Source organism: Colias eurytheme, chromosome 21 (genome assembly GCF_061535395.1).
Source record: "Colias eurytheme isolate Ceu_HAF_F1 chromosome 21, ilColEury1 Martin Lab GWU primary, whole genome shotgun sequence".
Classification (NCBI taxonomy): domain Eukaryota; kingdom Metazoa; phylum Arthropoda; class Insecta; order Lepidoptera; family Pieridae; genus Colias; species Colias eurytheme.
The window spans coordinates 8048636-8068656 of NC_143000.1; the positions used below are offsets into that span (position 1 = coordinate 8048636).

The 20021-nt window shown below is 33.2% G+C and overlaps 1 protein-coding gene across 1 annotated transcript; it reads right to left on the reverse strand.

Moving 5' to 3' along the window:
* Positions 1–4444: 4444 nt before the first annotated feature.
* pasha (microprocessor complex subunit partner of drosha) lies at positions 4445–19839 on the reverse strand. The gene is made up of 11 exons (XM_090114114.1): positions 19548–19839; positions 17408–17659; positions 16630–16746; positions 11172–11314; positions 9787–10502; positions 9249–9358; positions 8009–8128; positions 6883–7061; positions 5925–6062; positions 5086–5205; positions 4445–4826 (listed from the first exon to the last, which is right to left on the reverse strand). The coding sequence occupies exons 2-11, from the start codon at positions 17646–17648 to the stop codon at positions 4545–4547; spliced, it is 2166 nt and encodes a 721-aa protein (XP_089970240.1). The 5' UTR covers positions 17649–17659; positions 19548–19839; the 3' UTR covers positions 4445–4544.
* Positions 19840–20021: the final 182 nt, after the last annotated feature.

Genomic DNA, 20021 nt, shown 5'->3' on the forward strand with positions numbered 1-20021 from the left:
CAGCAAAATGTTGTCATAATTTATAGCGGTCCTGTGTTCTGAAGATGCAAGACGGAAGACGCAAACATGAAAAAACGCTGAAAGGAACATTACAATTTTCCAATGTTAAATACTTGAACATCTATTTTTTATCTATTTGCAAAAATTCTACAGTAACTATATTAGAATAATAAATGCAATTACGTAATTTATTTCCGCCGTAAATCATCAACCATCAATCAATCAATAAATATAAAACTCTCCCGTTACTTAGTGACTGACAGACAACGCACAGCCTAAAATCACTGGACCTAAAGACATGAAATTTGGCACACTCTATATATCTAGAGTATCCTAAAGGTGCACTTAGAAAGGCTATTCCGAAATCCCCACGGGATAAATGGGATTTTATGTTTTATGACTTCAACGAGGACGAAGTCGCGGGCAAAATCTAGTATTATAGTAAAATTTTAATACGAATAAAATTGATGTATCCGTTATTTTTTTCCTTAATATCCTGAATTTTTTACATTTATACTCACCCCACGGAAATATAGACATACTATATATATTATGACTCACCGTAACTAGAAAGAGACGGAGGGGAAACGATAAGATTCAAGGTCAAATTTTTTGACTTTACTTTTTCTTAGGGAGTGTGGGTTCCATACGTAGTATATATAGTTCCATGAGTGAAATCTAATTTTGACTTTTTCACACAGATCTAGTTTCACAACTTTTCCAGTCTCAAGTCCAGTCTAGACCTAGACTTGTTCAATTGTCACGTCTGACGTCTTACAAATCAACCATAGACCACTAGTTTGCGCGCCGCGAAAGTAGTCTCATAGAAGAGGCGCTTTTGGCGTCATAAACATAATATTATATTACGTTGGCAATTGGCATGTGCTTCCCACTAATTCTTGGGTTCCCATTTTTATTCAAATGTAAATACATTGTGGTATTTAGTGACCACGTGTCCCTTCGTCCAGCATACTCACCATGGAATCCTGATATTTCATGAATGTCAAAAAACTGTTCTGAAATAGTGCTAAATAGTGCCCAAAGGAAAAAAATAGTGCTCTTGTACTTGCGAAGTTATAGCCATAGTTCGATGAGTATGCTGGACGAAGGTTTCGCCCAGCATACTCACCTCCGTCCGGAGAATCTGTATACGCTTCAAACATAATTCATACTTCAAAAAATAGTTCCCAAATAGTGCCAAACGGTGCCCAAAAAGAAAAAACAGTGCTCGAATAACTTCGGAGTTATAGGCTTCGTTCAGTGAGTATGCTGGGCGTAGGTTCTACGCCCAGCATACTCACCTCAGTGCACGAATATCGAACGAGCTATAGGTATAATTTACGTCTCAAAAAATTGTGCTTGAAATAGTGCCCAATATCAGTCCAATTTTTGCTTGACTTTTGACTTAGAAAACCATTAAATTTTAATGTAAACTTCTACATACTAACGTAAAATGGGGTACAGTCGTCGACACATGTTTTTGGACAAAAATATTAAACTTTCTAATTGTAGAGTTTACTTCATTTGATATCTTAATCCTTCAAGCGCCGTGATCTAGACAAAATATATAAAATCATTGTTCCTAGCTACCGGGGTCCCATGCGACGCGCGAAGGCTTAATCATAATATTATTATAAAGTATTATTAAAATAATGTGTAATTAATAATATTGCGATTCTAAAGTAAATACTCCCTTACATAGACAATTAATAATTTACACAAGACAAAAATTGTTAGAAAGAAAGTTAATAATATTGTATTCGACTGTACTCAATGTAATGTATGTAGAAGTTTACAATCAAATTTAATGGTTTTCTAGGTCAAAAGTCAAGCAAAAATTGGACTGATATTGGGCACTATTTCAAGCACAATTTTTTGAGACGTAAATTGTACCTATAGCTCGTTCGATATTCGCGCACTGAGGTGAGTATGCTGGGCGTAGAACCTACGCCCAGCATACTCACTGAACGAAGCCTGTAACTCCGAAGTTATTCGAGCACTGTTTTTTCTTTTTGGGCACCGTTTGGCACTATTTGGGAACTATTTTTTGAAGTATGAATTATGTTTGAAGCGTATACAGATTCTCCGGACGGAGGTGAGTATGCTGGGCGAAACCTTCGTCCAGCATACTCATCGAACTATGGCTACAACTTCGCAAGTACAAGAGCACTATTTTTTTCCTTTGGGCACTATTTAGCACTATTTCAGAACAGTTTTTTGACATTCATGAAATATCAGGATTCCATGGTGAGTATGCTGGACGAAGGGACACGTGACCACTTAATAAAAATACTAAAGCGTAAAGTTTAAAATCTTCACTCTGTGTGATGTATCTTCTATCCACCGTATTGCTTTTGACCTAACACATATATTGTTACTTTACATACATTTAGCAACAGTATAATACTTTTATAATATAGAAAGATTGAGGGATAACTACATCCCTACGTATATTAAAAATGCGAAAGTATCTATGTATGTCTCTTCTTCGCGCCTAAACCACTGATCCGATTTGGATGAAATTTGGTACAGAGACAGTATTGAACCCTGAGAAAGCACAGAAAGGTAAAATTCAAAGGGAAAATCCCGACTTTAGCGATTTTACATTTAAACGTCTGTTTTGTAGTTATAATCAAAATCACATCTCTGAAAATCTTACGATAAAAATAATACTACAACTTTGGTTAACAATTTTTTTATTCTTATTTCAAGTTTATACACTACATAAAAGCCCGCTTAACAACTAACCCTAATTAAATTGTTTCTTTAAAACGTCTGAGTTGAAAAAAATATTTATTATAACTTACACTTAGACTTGTTAATTCAGTTGATAATATTTCACTTCTTTATTATTTACTTTTATTTGCATACCATTTCTTTGCATATAGAAATAGTACTACCCTACATTAAGTAAAATCTTTGACTATAAATTTATAACTCCAAAAATACTGAAATATTGAGGCCCAGAAAGATAGCGAATCGTTTGTCAAAAAGTTAATTTTATTAATAACTTACGAGCACTTTTTAGTTTCTCTATATTTATCTTGTTGTCACTTAATTCGAATTTATAGTTACTTACCTACTAAAGAATAAAGTTTATGGAAAATTGGCATATTCTTCACTAATACATAGTAGCGTTAAAAATATTATAGATGTTACATCACATCACATCATCATCATTACCTGCGATATATCATTAATTCATTATCTACTAAAAATCTTTTGATGCAGTAGTATGACAATACTTAATAAACTATAAACTAATTAGGTTGCTGCAATGATGTATTTTATAAATTTAATTACTTTTTATAAGGGACTAGCTTACCGCCCGCCGCTTCGCCCGCTTTGTCTAAAACCTAATAAATTATATACTAAAACCTACCTCTTGAATCACTCTATCTATTATAAAAAAACCGCATCAAAATCCGTTGCGTAGTTTTAAAGATTTAAGCATACAAAGGGACATAGAGACAGAGAAAGCGACAATGTTTTATACTATGTAGTGATTCACAACACAATTGGACTAATTTTTAACATAAAAACGGAATTCCAAGATTCCTGGTATATCGCATTTATCTGTGTTAGTTTGAAAATCTTATAAAATACAACCGACGGGGAACCGCTTATTCAAAATATCTAGACGAAGGTCTGCTTAAGATTTACTGTTAACTATCCTTAATTTATTGGGCATAATATATCTCAGATACGTTCACAACATACTGCATTGTTATCCTTATAAATGTATGCATTACTTAATATAATAAATGCTTCTTACATACTTATTATGTGCTTTTTTACAATTTATTAATAAAGTTTTTATTTTTAACGGGAATAATGAATACCTGACTGATATTTTTAGGGCCGATTTTTCAATGCTTGGATAAAACTTATCCGTACAATAAAGTATTACACGATAATATTAAAATGTCACGTAAACTGTCAAATACGGGCAATTAGAATACGTTTTTAAAATGGTAGTTTTATACATTATTCGACGAATAAGTTTTATCCAAGCATTGAAAAATCGGCCCTTAAACTAATATATTAAACGTATATTGGCAGTGAATTAAACACAGCATATACTTCCTATAAGTTCCTAATAACTAATAATTATATACATATAGCTATTAAACTAAAATAAACACTAATTTTACAGAAAATAGACAAATATTTGATTATCGGTTCATTTTAGAGGAACACTAGTTTACATTACATGAATCGAGTTTTTAATTCCATTTATGCTCTTAAAATGCTTATAATTAATAATATTCTGTGGGAATTTATTGCATAGGGTACGCACGTTATTATTTCAAAACTTACAATAATTAATATTATTCAATAGACAGATAGACTCACTCACAATTAAAATTTCTTAAAATAATAACATTTTTCCACAATGAAATACATTTGATATTCAGTTTACAAATATAAATTTTTAAATATAAAAAAACACCCCGGCGCGATTTTTCTATTCTTTAAAAATTATGTTTTTATCACGAACTTTTTTCACGTTTCACACTTAAAAACTATAATTTGAATGTGTCCTACAAGTCTACATTATTTAAATTAGATCCAGAATGTGTTGGCAGATCCTCTGTTAGCATTAATGTTCCAATTGGAACCACTGCTTCGTCTCTTGCTCGTAATTTGAGCATTTCATTTCGCAATTTCTCGAGCACTGCGTAATTTGGTTCGTTCCTTCTTGCTTTATCTTGTAATAATGTTATTTGTTGTTCTTCTAGTTTCTTTTCTTTGCAGCTTTTTATCGATCGGGAACCGTAGAGACGTAGGAGGGAACCCCATGATCGAATGTGCGGGTGGAGCGACTGTAATACATTTTAAAACATTTATTTTTATGTTATTTTACAGAGTTGATGCGAAATCATTTATCATTTCGTTAAAATTCAGTGATTTTAGTATTAAACTAATTTGTTAGCGGACTGTCCTTGTCATTTTTATGTTAGTTACATAAAAACGACGAGGACGATGATGATCAAGGAAACTTGTTCATTTTAATCATAAAATAATAATAATATATAACTTTGTAATGTATAAACAGAAAAAATTACTTTATTTTTAATGTACCTGTAGGATGGCTTGAGAAGCCCGTTGTTTTGCCGCCTTCTTATTTTTACAAATAACGGAAGCGCTGTGTTTCCCAACCTGCATGGTAAGTTGAATTTTCTGGAATTCTAGCTTTTTCACCTGTAATCATTACAATGATCCCATAATTTGATGTAAAAGTTTACTCTACTGACATAGTGGGTATTAAAAAAAAAGACGGGTTGCACTCCGGGAGTGCCGGCAGAAGTGAAAACTTCATTATTAACGTTGAGCATGTTTGATATCCATCCGTCTTACGCTTTTTCGATCAGGTCACGTGTCCTGACGCGAGTTTAAGATTTTATACCCAACGCCGCTAAAGAAGTTTTCACTTCAAAAAATGTAGAAATATTTACTTCATTGTGTCATAAAATTGAATGAACAAATTAATTAAGTAAATGTGATCAATACTCGTGCTATTCTCGTAGTCTAATCAAGTAGTCAGTAGAGGTATTATCTATTATAAAATACATTGTAAAACAGCATACTAGTACGTGACATGGATGCGTATATAAGTGCGTGTGCGTACCATTTGTGCATGTGTGCGGGCATTTCTGTGATAAATTATTATATTTGTACCTTCAATTCCATTATTATTATATTTATTTATTTATTTATTATTATCAAACACAAACATTTATTTATTCAATTATACTTCTTCGAGAAGCACTTTTGAAACGTCAATACATATTTTTTACATTTACCACCGATTTGGAAAGCAGTATCTATGGAGAAGAACCGGCAAGAAACTCCATAGTTGCTATCATGCACATGAAACGAGACAAATTACCTTCCATAAGAAATCACTTCAAAATACTTACATTAACATTAATATGTCTATCATTAGCGCCGAAATTCCGTAACAAGCAGGTACGCAGTATAGCGTGTGGTGACGGTTCGCACGTTGCCGCGCAGAACTCGGCAATACGGGGATCCTCTACACCCACGTAGTCGAAGAACTGAAATGGTTAAGAGAGTATTTTTATATATTTATGCTTGCAGAAACACTTACAAAAGCAACTACTTAATATATTGTGAAATCTCGATTTGTAACCTGCTTCTAATCATAATCATAATATACTATTATAAAGGCGAAAGTTTGTAAGTATGGATGTATGGATGTTTGTTCAAAGATGTTTGACTCTTTCACGCAAATACTACTGAACCGATTACAATGAAATTTAGCACACGTGTAGATGGTAACTTGGATTAACACATAGGATAGGTTTTATCCCGGAAATCCCACGGGAACGGGAACTATGCGGGTTTTCCTTTGAAAACGCGGGCGAAGCCGCGGGCGGAAATCTAGTATCAAACTATGCGAGGATCTCATTATAACTACTATTGTTAGTGCTCAAAATTCGACCATTGCATTGTTATGACTCATACCATCCTTCCTACTAATATTATAAACGCGAAAGTTCGTACGAATGTGTTATAGTCTTTCTAGCAAAGATGATTTCTGGCAGTGGTGTTTAAGCTTATATTATGTTTTTTTTTTTGTGAAGTCCCATGTCCCCTAGTGGGGTAAGGGGCAGATGCATTATACACCTGTTTCACTGATCGATTTTCTTTAGGGTCAAGTAGGTGATCAGCCTTCTGTGTCCTGCCAGACCGAGACATTTTTCTGTCTCCACCGGGAATCAAACCCAGGACCCCTCGGTGCTACGCACACGCGTCAACCACTGTACTAAGGAGGCGGTCAAGCTTATAAGCTTATATTATGTAGGTAATAGAAATAATCTTTTCTAGAAGCAAATTTAGATTCAATTTACATACTGAAAAGTCCGGTTCATTAGAATTAGGAGCGGCAATCTCTTCGTTCATCTCCGGTATGAGTATTTGTATGGAAGCCCTCGCTGCTGCCGCTTTGGCCTGCCGCTTGCTGCTCCCATAGCCCACTCCGTAGCGCATGTCACCGATGAATACTGTCGCTTGGTAAGGGTTTGACGCGTTTTCTGAAAAAAAATACAAATGTAGGTACTATATGTATGAATATAGGTATCTATTCTATATATATATTAAACTCAAGGGTGACTTATATAGTGATCTATCAACGCACAGCCCAAAGCACTGGATGTATCGGGCTGAAACGCCTCTTTCTTAGTGAATGCCTACTGAAAAGTAGGCATCCACTAAGAAAGGATTTCCCAAAATTTTGCGGGAACGGGGAAAAACGGGGATGCACGTACAAAGTCGTGGGCGGAATCTAGTCATTCATATACCGTGTAATAAAAAATTGGTTGTCTGTAAAGTCGGTTTACTGACGATAGTTGAACGTAACAACGTCCGATTGTGCTTCTTTGTCGCTCGTTCCGCGCTCTCGCTTGCACTTCAAGCCTTACATGGAACGCCTCAGAGCGAGGTAACGCCGCATGAGTCATGTTTTTTCGTGCGTGCAGCCGGCTCAATCGAATTATAAGACGTTGTCACGTCAAAAATACAAATGTAGGTATTGTGTGTAAATGTAGATATCATTCATATACCGTGTAATAAGAAAATAAACACACAATCGCTATGAAAATGTCTTCAATTTACAGAACTACAAACAACCAGACGCCTAAAATATCATCAAAGCTTAAATCGTGTAAGATCGTCAAAATATCCGAGAAGCGTTGTATAAAACCTTCATTGAAATTAACACAAGTGTACTACAAAAGTCCATCTAATCGCTTATTTGAAAACTCTGCTCGTATCGTGCGTACGCAGAGTTTTGCCTAGGATGATTATTGGCTTCATTGTATGGAAAAATCTTTTTTGGGTTTACACAAACTCAAACATTTATTTATTCAATTAGACTCTTCTAGAAGCACTTTTGAATCGTCATATTTTTAACATTTACCACAAAGTAGGTAAATATATCTTAAAATATATTTAAAATTAAAAGAGGAAGCATAATACATACCTAGTTGTGTAAATTCATATACAGGTTGTTTATGTAGTGCTCTATACACATATTCATGGAAGACAGATAGGTAACACCGGCCATTCATATTCATCACCCAGTCTCTTTTGCCTTTACCACCTGAAAAATTAAATTTTATAGTTATTTATTTGTATTATTTATAGTTTATAATATAATATTGTATTTTACAGTTACAATGATGTTGACTAACTTTGGTAACCAATAAAAGTTTCGGTGAAGTATGTACATACTAGATTTTCGCCCGCGGCTTCGCCCGTGTTTGCAAAGGAAAACCCGCATAGTTCCCGTTCCCGTGGGATTTCCGGGATAAAAACTATCCTATGTGTTAATCCAAGTTACCCTCTTTATGTGTGCTAAATTTCATTGTAATCGGTTCAGTAGTTTTTACGTGAAAGAGTAACAAACATCCATACATCCATACATCCTTACAAACTTTCGCCTTTATAATATACTAGCGACCCGCCCCGGCTTCGCACGGGTGCAATGCTGATACTAAATACACTACAGAATAACTTTTAACGTTGTATATAAAAAAATAGCGGCCCGGCCGGCCGGTACCGCCGCAAACGGTACGCCCCGCAATTTTTAAATCTGTAATATCTTCGAAAATATTCACTTAAATCATACGGTGTAAAGGGCCATATAGATCTATATTAAATGAACAATGTATTCAAGGTATTTAATTGGTTAAGGATTAATGCTGTATTGGTTAAAATCGCTTCGAAAATTAGCCATTATTTGTCGTAAAAAGTAAATGACAAAAAAAAGTTATTGTGGGTTATCCATAAGAGATAGACATATGCCATCGCGGACTTTTCTGTAGACCTTTTCAATGTGTACAATACTTAGTACATTATTTTGATAAAACTCGTAGGGTTCAGCCTACGTTTGCAATATAAGCGGATAAAATGTAATTATTTACGACATCACATTAGAAACCTCAAAAATAACATTACTTCTCCACTATTTAATGGATGTTATTATACATATAAACCTTCCTCTTGAATCACTCTATCTATTAAAAAAAACCGCATCAAAATCCGTTGCGTAGTTTCAAAGATTTAAGCGTACAAAGGGACATAGGGACATAGGGAAATAGGGACAGAGAATGCGACTTTGTTTTATACTATGTAGTGATGGGGCAATATATGGGGCATATATTAGATGTGAGATAATAGCATTTGTAGGATAATTTGACATAAAAATATGTTATTTTTACCATTTTCCTGTCCATTATTGGGTATTGTAATAAGCTTTGTTCCTTCTGGTAAAGTGGGGTGTTGCAAAGCCTTTCTCGCTTTTGTGTATTTTCGACGGTCCGCCCAACGCCTTGCAAAATAAATATATAAAAACTTAATACATGAATACTCATTTAGTTCAATAACATACTCTAACATCATTTTTTTCAAAAGTAACTTAAATTTGTAAATTACTAGCCGTAACAGTAAACATTGTTCTGCATTACTGTTATCACTTAGGGGCGTGAAAGATAAAATGTTGTTCAATTCTCAGACCTACACAATATGCATGCAAAATATCATGATAATCGGTCAAGCCGTTTAGGAGTTTTACTTCAAACACCGCAACACGAGAATTTCATAAATTAGAAGATATGCATCTTATTTTTACAACTTATTTAATTAGAACTTACCCTTATAACCTCAGGGAGTCTGTAATACTTGCAAACATAGTCTAACAATATAAATATAAAAATGTAAATTTAAAAATTGTATTTATAATATTTTAAAGAAACTTACTTAAACTGCATCACTTCTACTGTTTTAAATTGGAACAACTTCTTGCAATAATCGTTAATTTGGTCATACGTTAGATGTTGAGTTTTCCAACTAGTATTAACATTTTCCACTCTGGGCGGTGGCATGGCTACTCCTCCCGGCAAAATAACTGGCTGTATATTCAAAGGAATTTTATTTGCTTCCGCACTTTCATCAGTTTTTTCCGTTTCTCTAGTTTTCTGATTTGAATTATCCTCTGTATTAATATTATTGCATTTAATATCTTGTGCTTCATTCAATTGAAATACTTCCTCATTATTACTGTTAGAGTCTTCTGTCATAGGTTGAATTTTAATTTGAATCTTGTTATCAATTTTCTTACAACTTATTTCTGTAATGTCCTCCCCAGTAATATCATTAACGTCATTATTTATGTTATCTGTATCTGTGATACTTTCTTCTAAACAAATTTCTTCCATACTATTTCTAAACGGGCATACAGTATTGTTTTCTTTTTTCACTAAATCTATAGTTTTCTTTGATATGTCATAGGGTTTAAAGGCCAATCTTTCGTTTAACTTGTTCAATCCTTTCGGCTTTTCCGTTTTTTTCGCTTGTGCGTTAGCAATTTCGATTTGCTCTTGTATTTTTCTATCTATTTCTTTCTGTTTTTCTTCTTCCTCCAGAGCTCTTCGGTACGCTAGACAAGGAATTGCGCTTATTGGAATATCGTGCCGCTGGAATTAATTTGTTTTATATTAGAGACATTTCTACAATTTTGAAACATTATTACTTTGTTGTATCCAAAAAAAGGACCGTAAGTAAGCAAGAAAAATACAAACCAAATTCATAACAATATCCTTAGGGAATATATTATTAAAAATAATCCTCATTGCTAGAAAAAAAACATCTATAAGTACTAATGTTATAAAGCTGAAAAGTTTGTTTGAACGCGCTAATCTCAGAAATTACTGGTCCGATTTGAAAAATTATTTCAGTGTTAATTAGCCCGTTCATCGAGGAAGGCTATTGGCTATATATCATCATGCTAAGACCAATACGTGCGGAGAATGGCGGGAGAAACGGCGTGGCGCAGCTAGTTAAAAAATAAACTTAATTGCCAAAATACAGTACATATTAAATAACTAGCTTTTCGCCCGCGGCTTCGCACGCGTTTTCAAAGAAAAACCCGTTCCCGTAGGATTTCCGGGATAAAACCTATCCTATGTCCTTACTCGGGTATCAAAATATCTCTATACCAAATTTCATGCAAATTGGTTCAGTAGTTTAGGCGTGATTGAGTAACAGACAGACAGACAGAGTTACTTTCGCATTTATAATATCAGTATGGATTAATAAGAAAAGAGAACAATATGTAAAATTAGTGACTAGAGTAGCTAATTTACCTGAATATTACTCTTCCCAAGACAATACGGTTTAGCAAGCGTAACTACCCGACTCGGCCGGTGCATATAAACGGGAATGCCGCTCATGTGCCGAGCACAGATCCACTCTAGGGGTAGAACTTCGAAGGGATTTATTCCTTTTTCTGTAAATAATGTCGATTTTTATTTTACAATTACTTTATTATATACTAGTGGTCCGCCCCGGCTTCGCCCGTGGTACATATTTCGCAATAAAAGGTAGCCTATGTCCTTTCTCGGGTATCAAAATATCTCCATACCAAATTTCATGCAAATTGGGTCAGTAGTTTAGACGTGATTGAGTAACAGACAGACAGAGTTACTTTCGCATTTATAATATTAGTATGGATATATTGAAAGACTGAATGTCTTTAACTTTTAAATCGAAAAATTTAATACTTATGTATTACCTCATATGGCATGTTTTAAAACTTTTAGATATTTTTCAAAATTGTGTTGCAAATTCAATAATATCTGTTGGAATTATATGCAAAAATTAATAAATTATTATTGTTGGAATTATATGCAAAAATTAATAAATTATTATGAGTATAGTAACTCATTTGATCTTTTTTGTAAGTATAAAATAACCGCCACCCGTTAATATTTGTTCAGTCCTGTTTTAATTTGTGAACAGTACACAAGTATAATACAGTAAAATAAAAAGTGATAAAGTGAAGTGTAGTATTATTTTATACCCTAACCTCCTACAGGTTATGGGCCCAGATTACGCGAGTGAAAATAATAGTGCAGTGTTTGTGCGGTGAATTGTTAAGTGTTGTTTAAGTTAAGTGCGTATACGTTAATATTTAAAATGGAGAACCAAAAAATGAAGCGAAACATTAAGCCGTTCGATGGCGAAAAATATAGTACGTGGAAATTTCGTATTCGTGCTTTATTGGCCGAAATGGACGTTCTTAAGGTGGTCGACGAGGATCCCATCATTCCGACAAATGAGTGGGAGAAAAACAATAGGATTGCAAAAGGTATTATAGTGGAATATTTGGCGGATTCTTTTCTCGGTTTCGCTAAAGAAGATTCTTCAGCGAGGCAAATTTTCAAAAAATTAGACAACCTATACGAGAGAAAAAGTATGGCTACACAATTGGCTATACGAAAGAAGTTATTGGCGTTAAAACTACAAGGCGATGTACCTCTTATCAAGCATTTTACTACGTTTGATGATTTGATAACGGAGCTCTTAGCTGCAGGCGCTAAATTGGAAGAGACCGATAAAATAGCCCATTTATTTTTGACACTACCCTCATCTTATGATGGAATCGTCACTGCAATTGAGACGTTGACGGAAGACAATCTAACGTTAGCTTTTGTAAAAACGAGACTTTTAGACCACGAGGTGAAGCTGAAGAATGAATCTAGTGACACTAGTATGAAAGTCTTACAGGCTAAAGTTGAGATTCCGAAGAAAAGGAAGTTCAATCGTCATAAAATTAACTACGATAGTCATAAAAGAAAGAAGACATCACATTTCATAAAGTGTCATCATTGTGGGCGTAAAGGACACGTTAAAAATGACTGCTACTATTACAAAAGGAATAATCAGGCATTTAATCAGCATAAAGATTATACCGACAGACAAAAAACGCTACAAGTAGTGGACACAAATCAACCGTCAACTTCAAATTATGTTTCTGGGTTTGTTTTAATGATGGGAAATTATCGAAATGATCCTAGAGGTAACAAATTAACATTTATCTTGGACTCCGGAGCATCGGACCATATAACAAACAGGGAAGATTTGTTTATCAATTGTACTCTTTTAAATTCGCCTGTCAAAATTTCGATTGCTAAAACCGGTCAATTCATCTGTGCAAATAAAAAAGGAGCTTTGCAGGTAACCAGTGATACAGGCATACAGGGAATCTTGGAGAACGTGCTTTACTGTCCTGATGTGCCGTATAATCTCTTGTCCGTGTCGAAAATGCAACAAGCTGGTTACACCATCATTTTCAACCAGTGCGGTGCTCGTGTACTAGATAAGAGTGGTAATGTCATCATGCGAGGTATGTTGAATAATAATTTAATAACTGTTGATTTTATGACTTCGTTACACGAGAGTCACTCTGTTTCTAATATTTGCAATAATAATATTACCAAGTACAAATTATGGCACGAACGTTTGGGCCATATTAGTAAAAATAAATTTTTAGAACTGAAAAATAATAAAATGACAGATGATTTTAATGAAATTGAAACATTGTTGCCAATTAATGAATTTTGCGAAGCCTGTATAAAAGGTAAACAGAGTAGACTACCGTTTAACGACGTCAAGGATAAAAGTTACGTGAAGAGACCTTTATTTATTGTTCATTCGGACGTCTGTGGACCTATCACTCCTCCGACCGTAGATAATAAAAATTATTTTGTGCTTTTTGTTGATCAGTTCACGCATTACGCCGTGGTTTACTTGATAACGTATAAATCGGACGTATTTTCAGTATTTAGGGACTTTGTAGCTAAAAGTGAAAGTAAATTCAATACAAAATTAGTAAATTTATATTGTGATAATGGCCGTGAATACTTATCCACGGATATGAAAAATTACTGTGTTGAGAAGGGTATTACTTACCATTTAACTGTACCTAGGACCCCACAGTTAAACGGCGTCTCAGAAAGAATGGTTAGGACTGTTACTGAAAAAGCCCGCGCTATGATTAACGGCGCTAAATTAAATAAAGTATTTTGGGGTGAAGCGGTATTAACTGCTGTGTTTTTGATTAACTTTACTCCGACTAAAGCGGTGCAATGTCATAAGACACCGTTTGAGATGTGGCATGATAAAAAGCCCCGAATTAAATATTTAAAGGTGTTTGGATCGACTGTGTATGTTCACAATAAAGTTATGAAGTCAAAGTTTGACGACAAATCTTGGAAGGGTATTCTCGTGGGTTATGAACCAAACGGATATAAAGTTTGGAATCCTGAAATTAAAAGGTTTTGTGTTGTTAGAGACGTTATAGTTGACGAGGTCAACTTTATTAAAACTAGGCCTATAGATAATTTTGAAGAGAATGTTCGAAATTCTCATGACCAAACTGATAGTGACTTTATGTCGAAATCAGTGTCAAAGCCTAGAGTCTCTGCAAGTAATAAATCTGATGATAATGAGTGCCCTAGTAAAAAGAGTAAGAACCAAGATGTAAATGATTGTGAACAAACACATGTTGATCTACAGTCTGTTAGTCCGAGTTCAAGTAATAATGAATTAAGGAGGAGTGCTAGGCTTAAAGGGCGTCCGCCTGTGTCATATAAAGAAATTGATGAATGTAATAATGATTACTTAATGTGTGCTCATTCCGTTTTGTATAATATACCCGCCTCTTTTAATGAAATTAAATTTCGGGATGATAAAGTTTATTGGGAACAAGCAATAAAAGATGAATTGAATTCATTAGATATTAATAATACATGGGTTTTAGTTCCTAAACCTGAAAATAGAAATATAGTTGATTGCAAGTGGGTTTTCACTCTGAAGACTGATGAGTTTGGAAAGCCTTTAAGATACAAAGCTCGCCTTGTTGCAAGAGGTTTTAGTCAGGAATATTTAACTGATTATAACGAGACATTTGCCCCCGTTGCAAGAATAGCTAGCTTCCGATTTATTGTTAGTTTTGCTAATCAGTTTAATTTGCTCATTCACCATATGGACGTTAAAACAGCTTTTCTTAACGGTGACTTAAAAGAAGAGATATATATGAAAATACCTGAAGGAGTACAATACAAAGATAATTATGTATGCAAATTAAATAAATCATTGTACGGGTTAAAACAGGCCGCTAGGTGTTGGTTCGAAAAATTCGAACAATGCCTTGTGGAAAAAGGTTTCCAAAACTCTTCTGTAGATAGGTGTATTTACATGTTAGACAAGGGCAGTGTGTATAAAAGTATTTATGTGCTATTGTATGTTGATGATTTAGTAATTGTATGCGCTGATATTAGTGTTATGAATAGTTTTAAAATGTACCTAATGAGCAAATTTAAAATGACCGATTTAAAAGAAATTAAATTATTTCTGGGCATTAAGATTGCAAGATCTAACGATGAAATATTATTAGATCAAAGTGCATATATTAAAACAATTTTACATAAGTTTCAAATGCACGAATGCAATCCCATAAATACTCCTATGGAAGTAAAGCTTAATTATGATGCCTTAAACTCAGAAGAAAAGTATAATGCACCTTGTCGTAATGTTTTAGGCTGCTTAATGTACGTAATGTTATGTACTCGGCCAGATTTAAGCTTGTGTGTTAATATACTTAGCAGATATTCTAATAAAAATAATAAAGAGTTATGGCTGTGTTTAAAGAGAGTTCTCAGATATCTTAAGGGTACTATTAATTTAAAATTATGTTATAAACGGTCTGATTATGAAAATATTTTATGTGGATATGTTGACTCTGACTGGGGTGGAAGTGATACAAAGGACAGAAAAAGTACAACTGGCTATATATTTAAATTGTTTGATAATTGTACTATAACTTGGTGTACCAAGAAACAAATGTCGGTGGCAGCCTCTTCGACTGAGGCTGAGTATATGGCATTGTATGAAGCTGTAAGGGAAGCGTTATGGCTAAAATCATTAGCGGCTAGTGTTCATTTAAATATAGATAAACCCATTGTTATATATGAAGATAATAATGGTTGCATAAGTATTGCAAATAACCCCACCAGTCATAAGAGGTCAAAACATATAGACATAAAATATCATTTTTCAAGAGAAAAGGTTGAACAAAATGTAATAAAATTAAATTACATTCCCACAGGTTTGCAGCTAGCAGATGGACTCACAAAGCCATTGCCTGTCGTGGCCTTTCAAGCAATGAAGTCCAAATTAGGATTAAAATGAATATGGTTCATTTTAAATGATTCAATTAATTTATTGTGAAAATTATGAATTATGTTTGATTGATACATTTATGAATATTATATATTATATAGTCTGATTAGGTTTTTCTGGGTTTTTCCTAATCCTTGCAACAAATGTTGGACTATTATTATGTATTCCCAGTGTATACTTGTAAACTGTACTGTACTGTGGTAAATGTTAGAAATATGTAATGACGATTCGAAAGTGCTTCTAAAAGAAGTTTTATTGAACAAATAAATGTTTGAGTTTGATTTTGTAAAGATTGATTTAATGATTAATTTTTGAGGGGGCGTGTTGGAATTATATGCAAAAATTAATAAATTATTATTGTTGGAATTATATGCAAAAATTAATAAATTATTATGAGTATAGTAACTCATTTGATCTTTTTTGTAAGTATAAAATAACCGCCACCCGTTAATATTTGTTCAGTCCTGTTTTAATTTGTGAACAGTACACAAGTATAATACAGTAAAATAAAAAGTGATAAAGTGAAGTGTAGTATTATTTTATACCCTAACCTCCTACAATATCTATAATAAACCTTACCTTCCATAATGATTTTGGACCTTAAAATATATGGTTTTTCTTTTGGCTTAGGAACTCCTTTGAAATCTTCTGGCAAGTCCTCTTCTAACATTTTCTCTATTTCTTCCTCAGGTATTTCTGGAGAATATAATTTTTGTAATACAAAACAAATAATAATCGGATCAAGCATTTATAACTCTAACTTTGTAGGGGGAGTTAGGGCACATTGATACAATTCTAAATATTTAGACCCAATTATGACATTAAAAAAAACATTGGGAGTATACTGATACATACAATTAATGTATCCTGACAGCACTGGTGGTGTCTACTTCGAATGGTGGTGATAACTTATATAGAAATAAATATTTTATAAAATTTAAGCAATTTATAAACAGAAAAAATATAAGTCTACATAATGTAATGACATACGTACTTACAAATATCTTAATATATCACCGGTAACACTAATTATATAACAAGAATCACATCTTAAAGGATGCTTTGATAAATTGGTGGAAACATCAGAAAGATGTTAGATTACATGTCGAAGCACTAAGAATTGAATGTTGCTTCATGTGAGTCTGTAGGATGTATGAACCTTCCTTTATGTGACAAACAACTCTCCTAACATGTTTTGTTTTCAATGTTTATTGACTGTGACTGTATCTATGTGCCCCATGCATCAATGCACCCCACCACCCCCTATTTTATTACGATTTTAATTCATTCTTTATCAATTTTCAGTAGACAGCTATAATATCTATTGTTTTTCTTATATTATACTTCAATACAATACCCTCAGACGTGACCGAGCTGCCATCACTTGACTCATCGTCAGACTTGACTTCGTCCAGAATTTTGAACTCCTTTAACTTCTGCAATTCCTCTGGCGTCACAAAGTTATTATACTTATCATCCATCACAAAATGATCGTCATCTGCCTGTGTATCTTCAGTGAAATCTGGATTTTCATCGTTTACAACAGATTTTTCTATTTTCGCCTTTTTACTGGGCGGACATTCATTTACCTCACTCATGTTTTTTCTACCTAAAAAAATTACTAAGTTTCAACACCCTTTAGTGCTTCCATTTTAAATAATGATTATACTCTACCTGGTTTTTAGCTACTTCCTTGTAACATTCAAAATTTAATAATATTGAACATATATTAAAACAATTGCCGTGCATATCAGAACATGCAACTTATTATGTATAAATATTGATATATAAAATAAGTCTTAGTATGGATAGAATTTATTTGTTATGTATTGAATAATTATAGTTTATTTGAAGAATATAATATTTTAGGGTCCTTGAGTCTTCCAGTCAATTGTTTGTACACAAGTATTTATACCAAGTTTTATAGTTAGTAATGTTATTAATTTCCAAGAAAACAATTTATAAATCTATAAAAAAGTTATTAGTATAATCATATTGTTTCTTTACAAATATATACTACACTAGCTGCTCCGCGCGGTTTCACCCCCGTGGCTCCACCCCTGTTGGTCGTAGCGTGATGATATTTATAGCTTATAACCTTCCTCGATAAATGGGCTATCTAACACCGAAAGAATTTTTCAAATCGGACCAGTAGTTCCCGAGATTAGCGCGTTCAAACAAACAAACAAACAAACAAACTCTTCAGCTTTATAATATTAGTATAGACTAGTATAGATATATTTATATGATTAATTTTTTATAAGATTAATTTTTTCATCAAAGTGAATGTTCAATAATTTAAGAACTTTTGTATTTATTACAATACTTTATTAATTATGTAGAAACTACAAAAAATTATATATTTTTCATAAATTTTATATTTAAACTATGCTTATTTTTGGAGAGGATTATGTCTAACTTTTAAAATATTAATCATCTTTCTCAAAAATTAGAATATCAATTTTATAGCAATGTAAATCTTGACAGTACATTCTTGCCACATCAGCATCAATTCATTACAATTAAAATATAGGAAGACTACTTATATTAATATTTCAGTTTATGCAAAAGTAAAGACATTTATTTGTTAACAGGTTTGTTGCAATTTTAGCCAACATGAATCTTTTAATAGGATAAAAAACAATGAGATAACATTGAAATCTTTCAGCTGAATTTATGGAAATGTATGGTATAGTTTTTGTCTTGTAAGAAAATGAATGTGATCAGTGAATAATAATACAAAATATTATATATTTAATATGCCACACAATTACTAAGAAAGAGAGTTACTTATAAATTAAAAAAAACATTCAATATATGTCTTCACATGCCGACTTTAGAATGTTGTTCTTCGAAAATAATTTATGTCACACACTGTTTCAAGTAGTTTAAAAATAAAAAGCCAACAATAAAACTAAGATCAACAATTATTCCGGAATGACTACACCACAGATATTAAAGACATAAGAATATTGAAACATTGGTAGTTAATTTTATTAATAAAAGTAGTCCCATCAGGCAAAACTTGTTTATTAGTGAGTTTAGAGTTACAATAATTCTAGGAATTTGTTTCAAAATTCTTAAACCAACTGTTATAGGTAGGTACTATCACAACAAAAATTATGAAGAATATTCATAGAAAGTAGGCGAGCATTTACACATGGCGATAATTCTAAAAATCCATTGACAGCACACAATTGGATTTTTACCATCGCTAGATGTAAATGCGTGTGAATCATATATACATCATTGTCGGTCACAGATATAAGTCGAGGAATGTTGCAGGTTTGCAAGAGACTCGCTCCAACATAAAACAGAGCTAAGCCTTTTGAAAAACTGCTAGGTACACTTAAAGAACGATCTCGCCTCACGTAAAAAGCCTCCAGGCACGACAATACAGCTGGAAAAAAACTGCTCTGTCCACACTACTTCGCAAAACACATATTCGCAAAATAATTTTACAACAATCATATTCATAAGGTAACTAAAGAACTAACCTGCCGTTTCACCTTACAGTTTACACACTAATCGTTTCTGATATAATCGTTATCTTTTGGGTTTAAAAATAATATATAAACTCTGCAAATTATAACAGAAACGATTGTACGTGGGACCGATGACTGCTTCAACTTTTATTGATCAAATTCCTGAGTTAATACAGCAATTATAAGTTTGGAGTTTGGCGTTTGCACTTTGCGGTTTCGTTTTTTGAGCTTGACTGTTGACACTTGACGTTGACAGTCCACAGACCACAGGGTACATAGTAAAAATTATAGTGTATCTATGTGATCTGGCCTAATGCATACTGACCTTTATATTTTATAGTATTGGTTGTAAGTGTTGTAAACCAATAGTAAAATTCAAAATCTTTGATTATAACTTTCGTAAATTACCTATTGAGGTGTTTTAATAATAATTAATTAGCAAGTCTTATTATCGCAGTGGCCTTAACTTAATCCTTAATAATTATA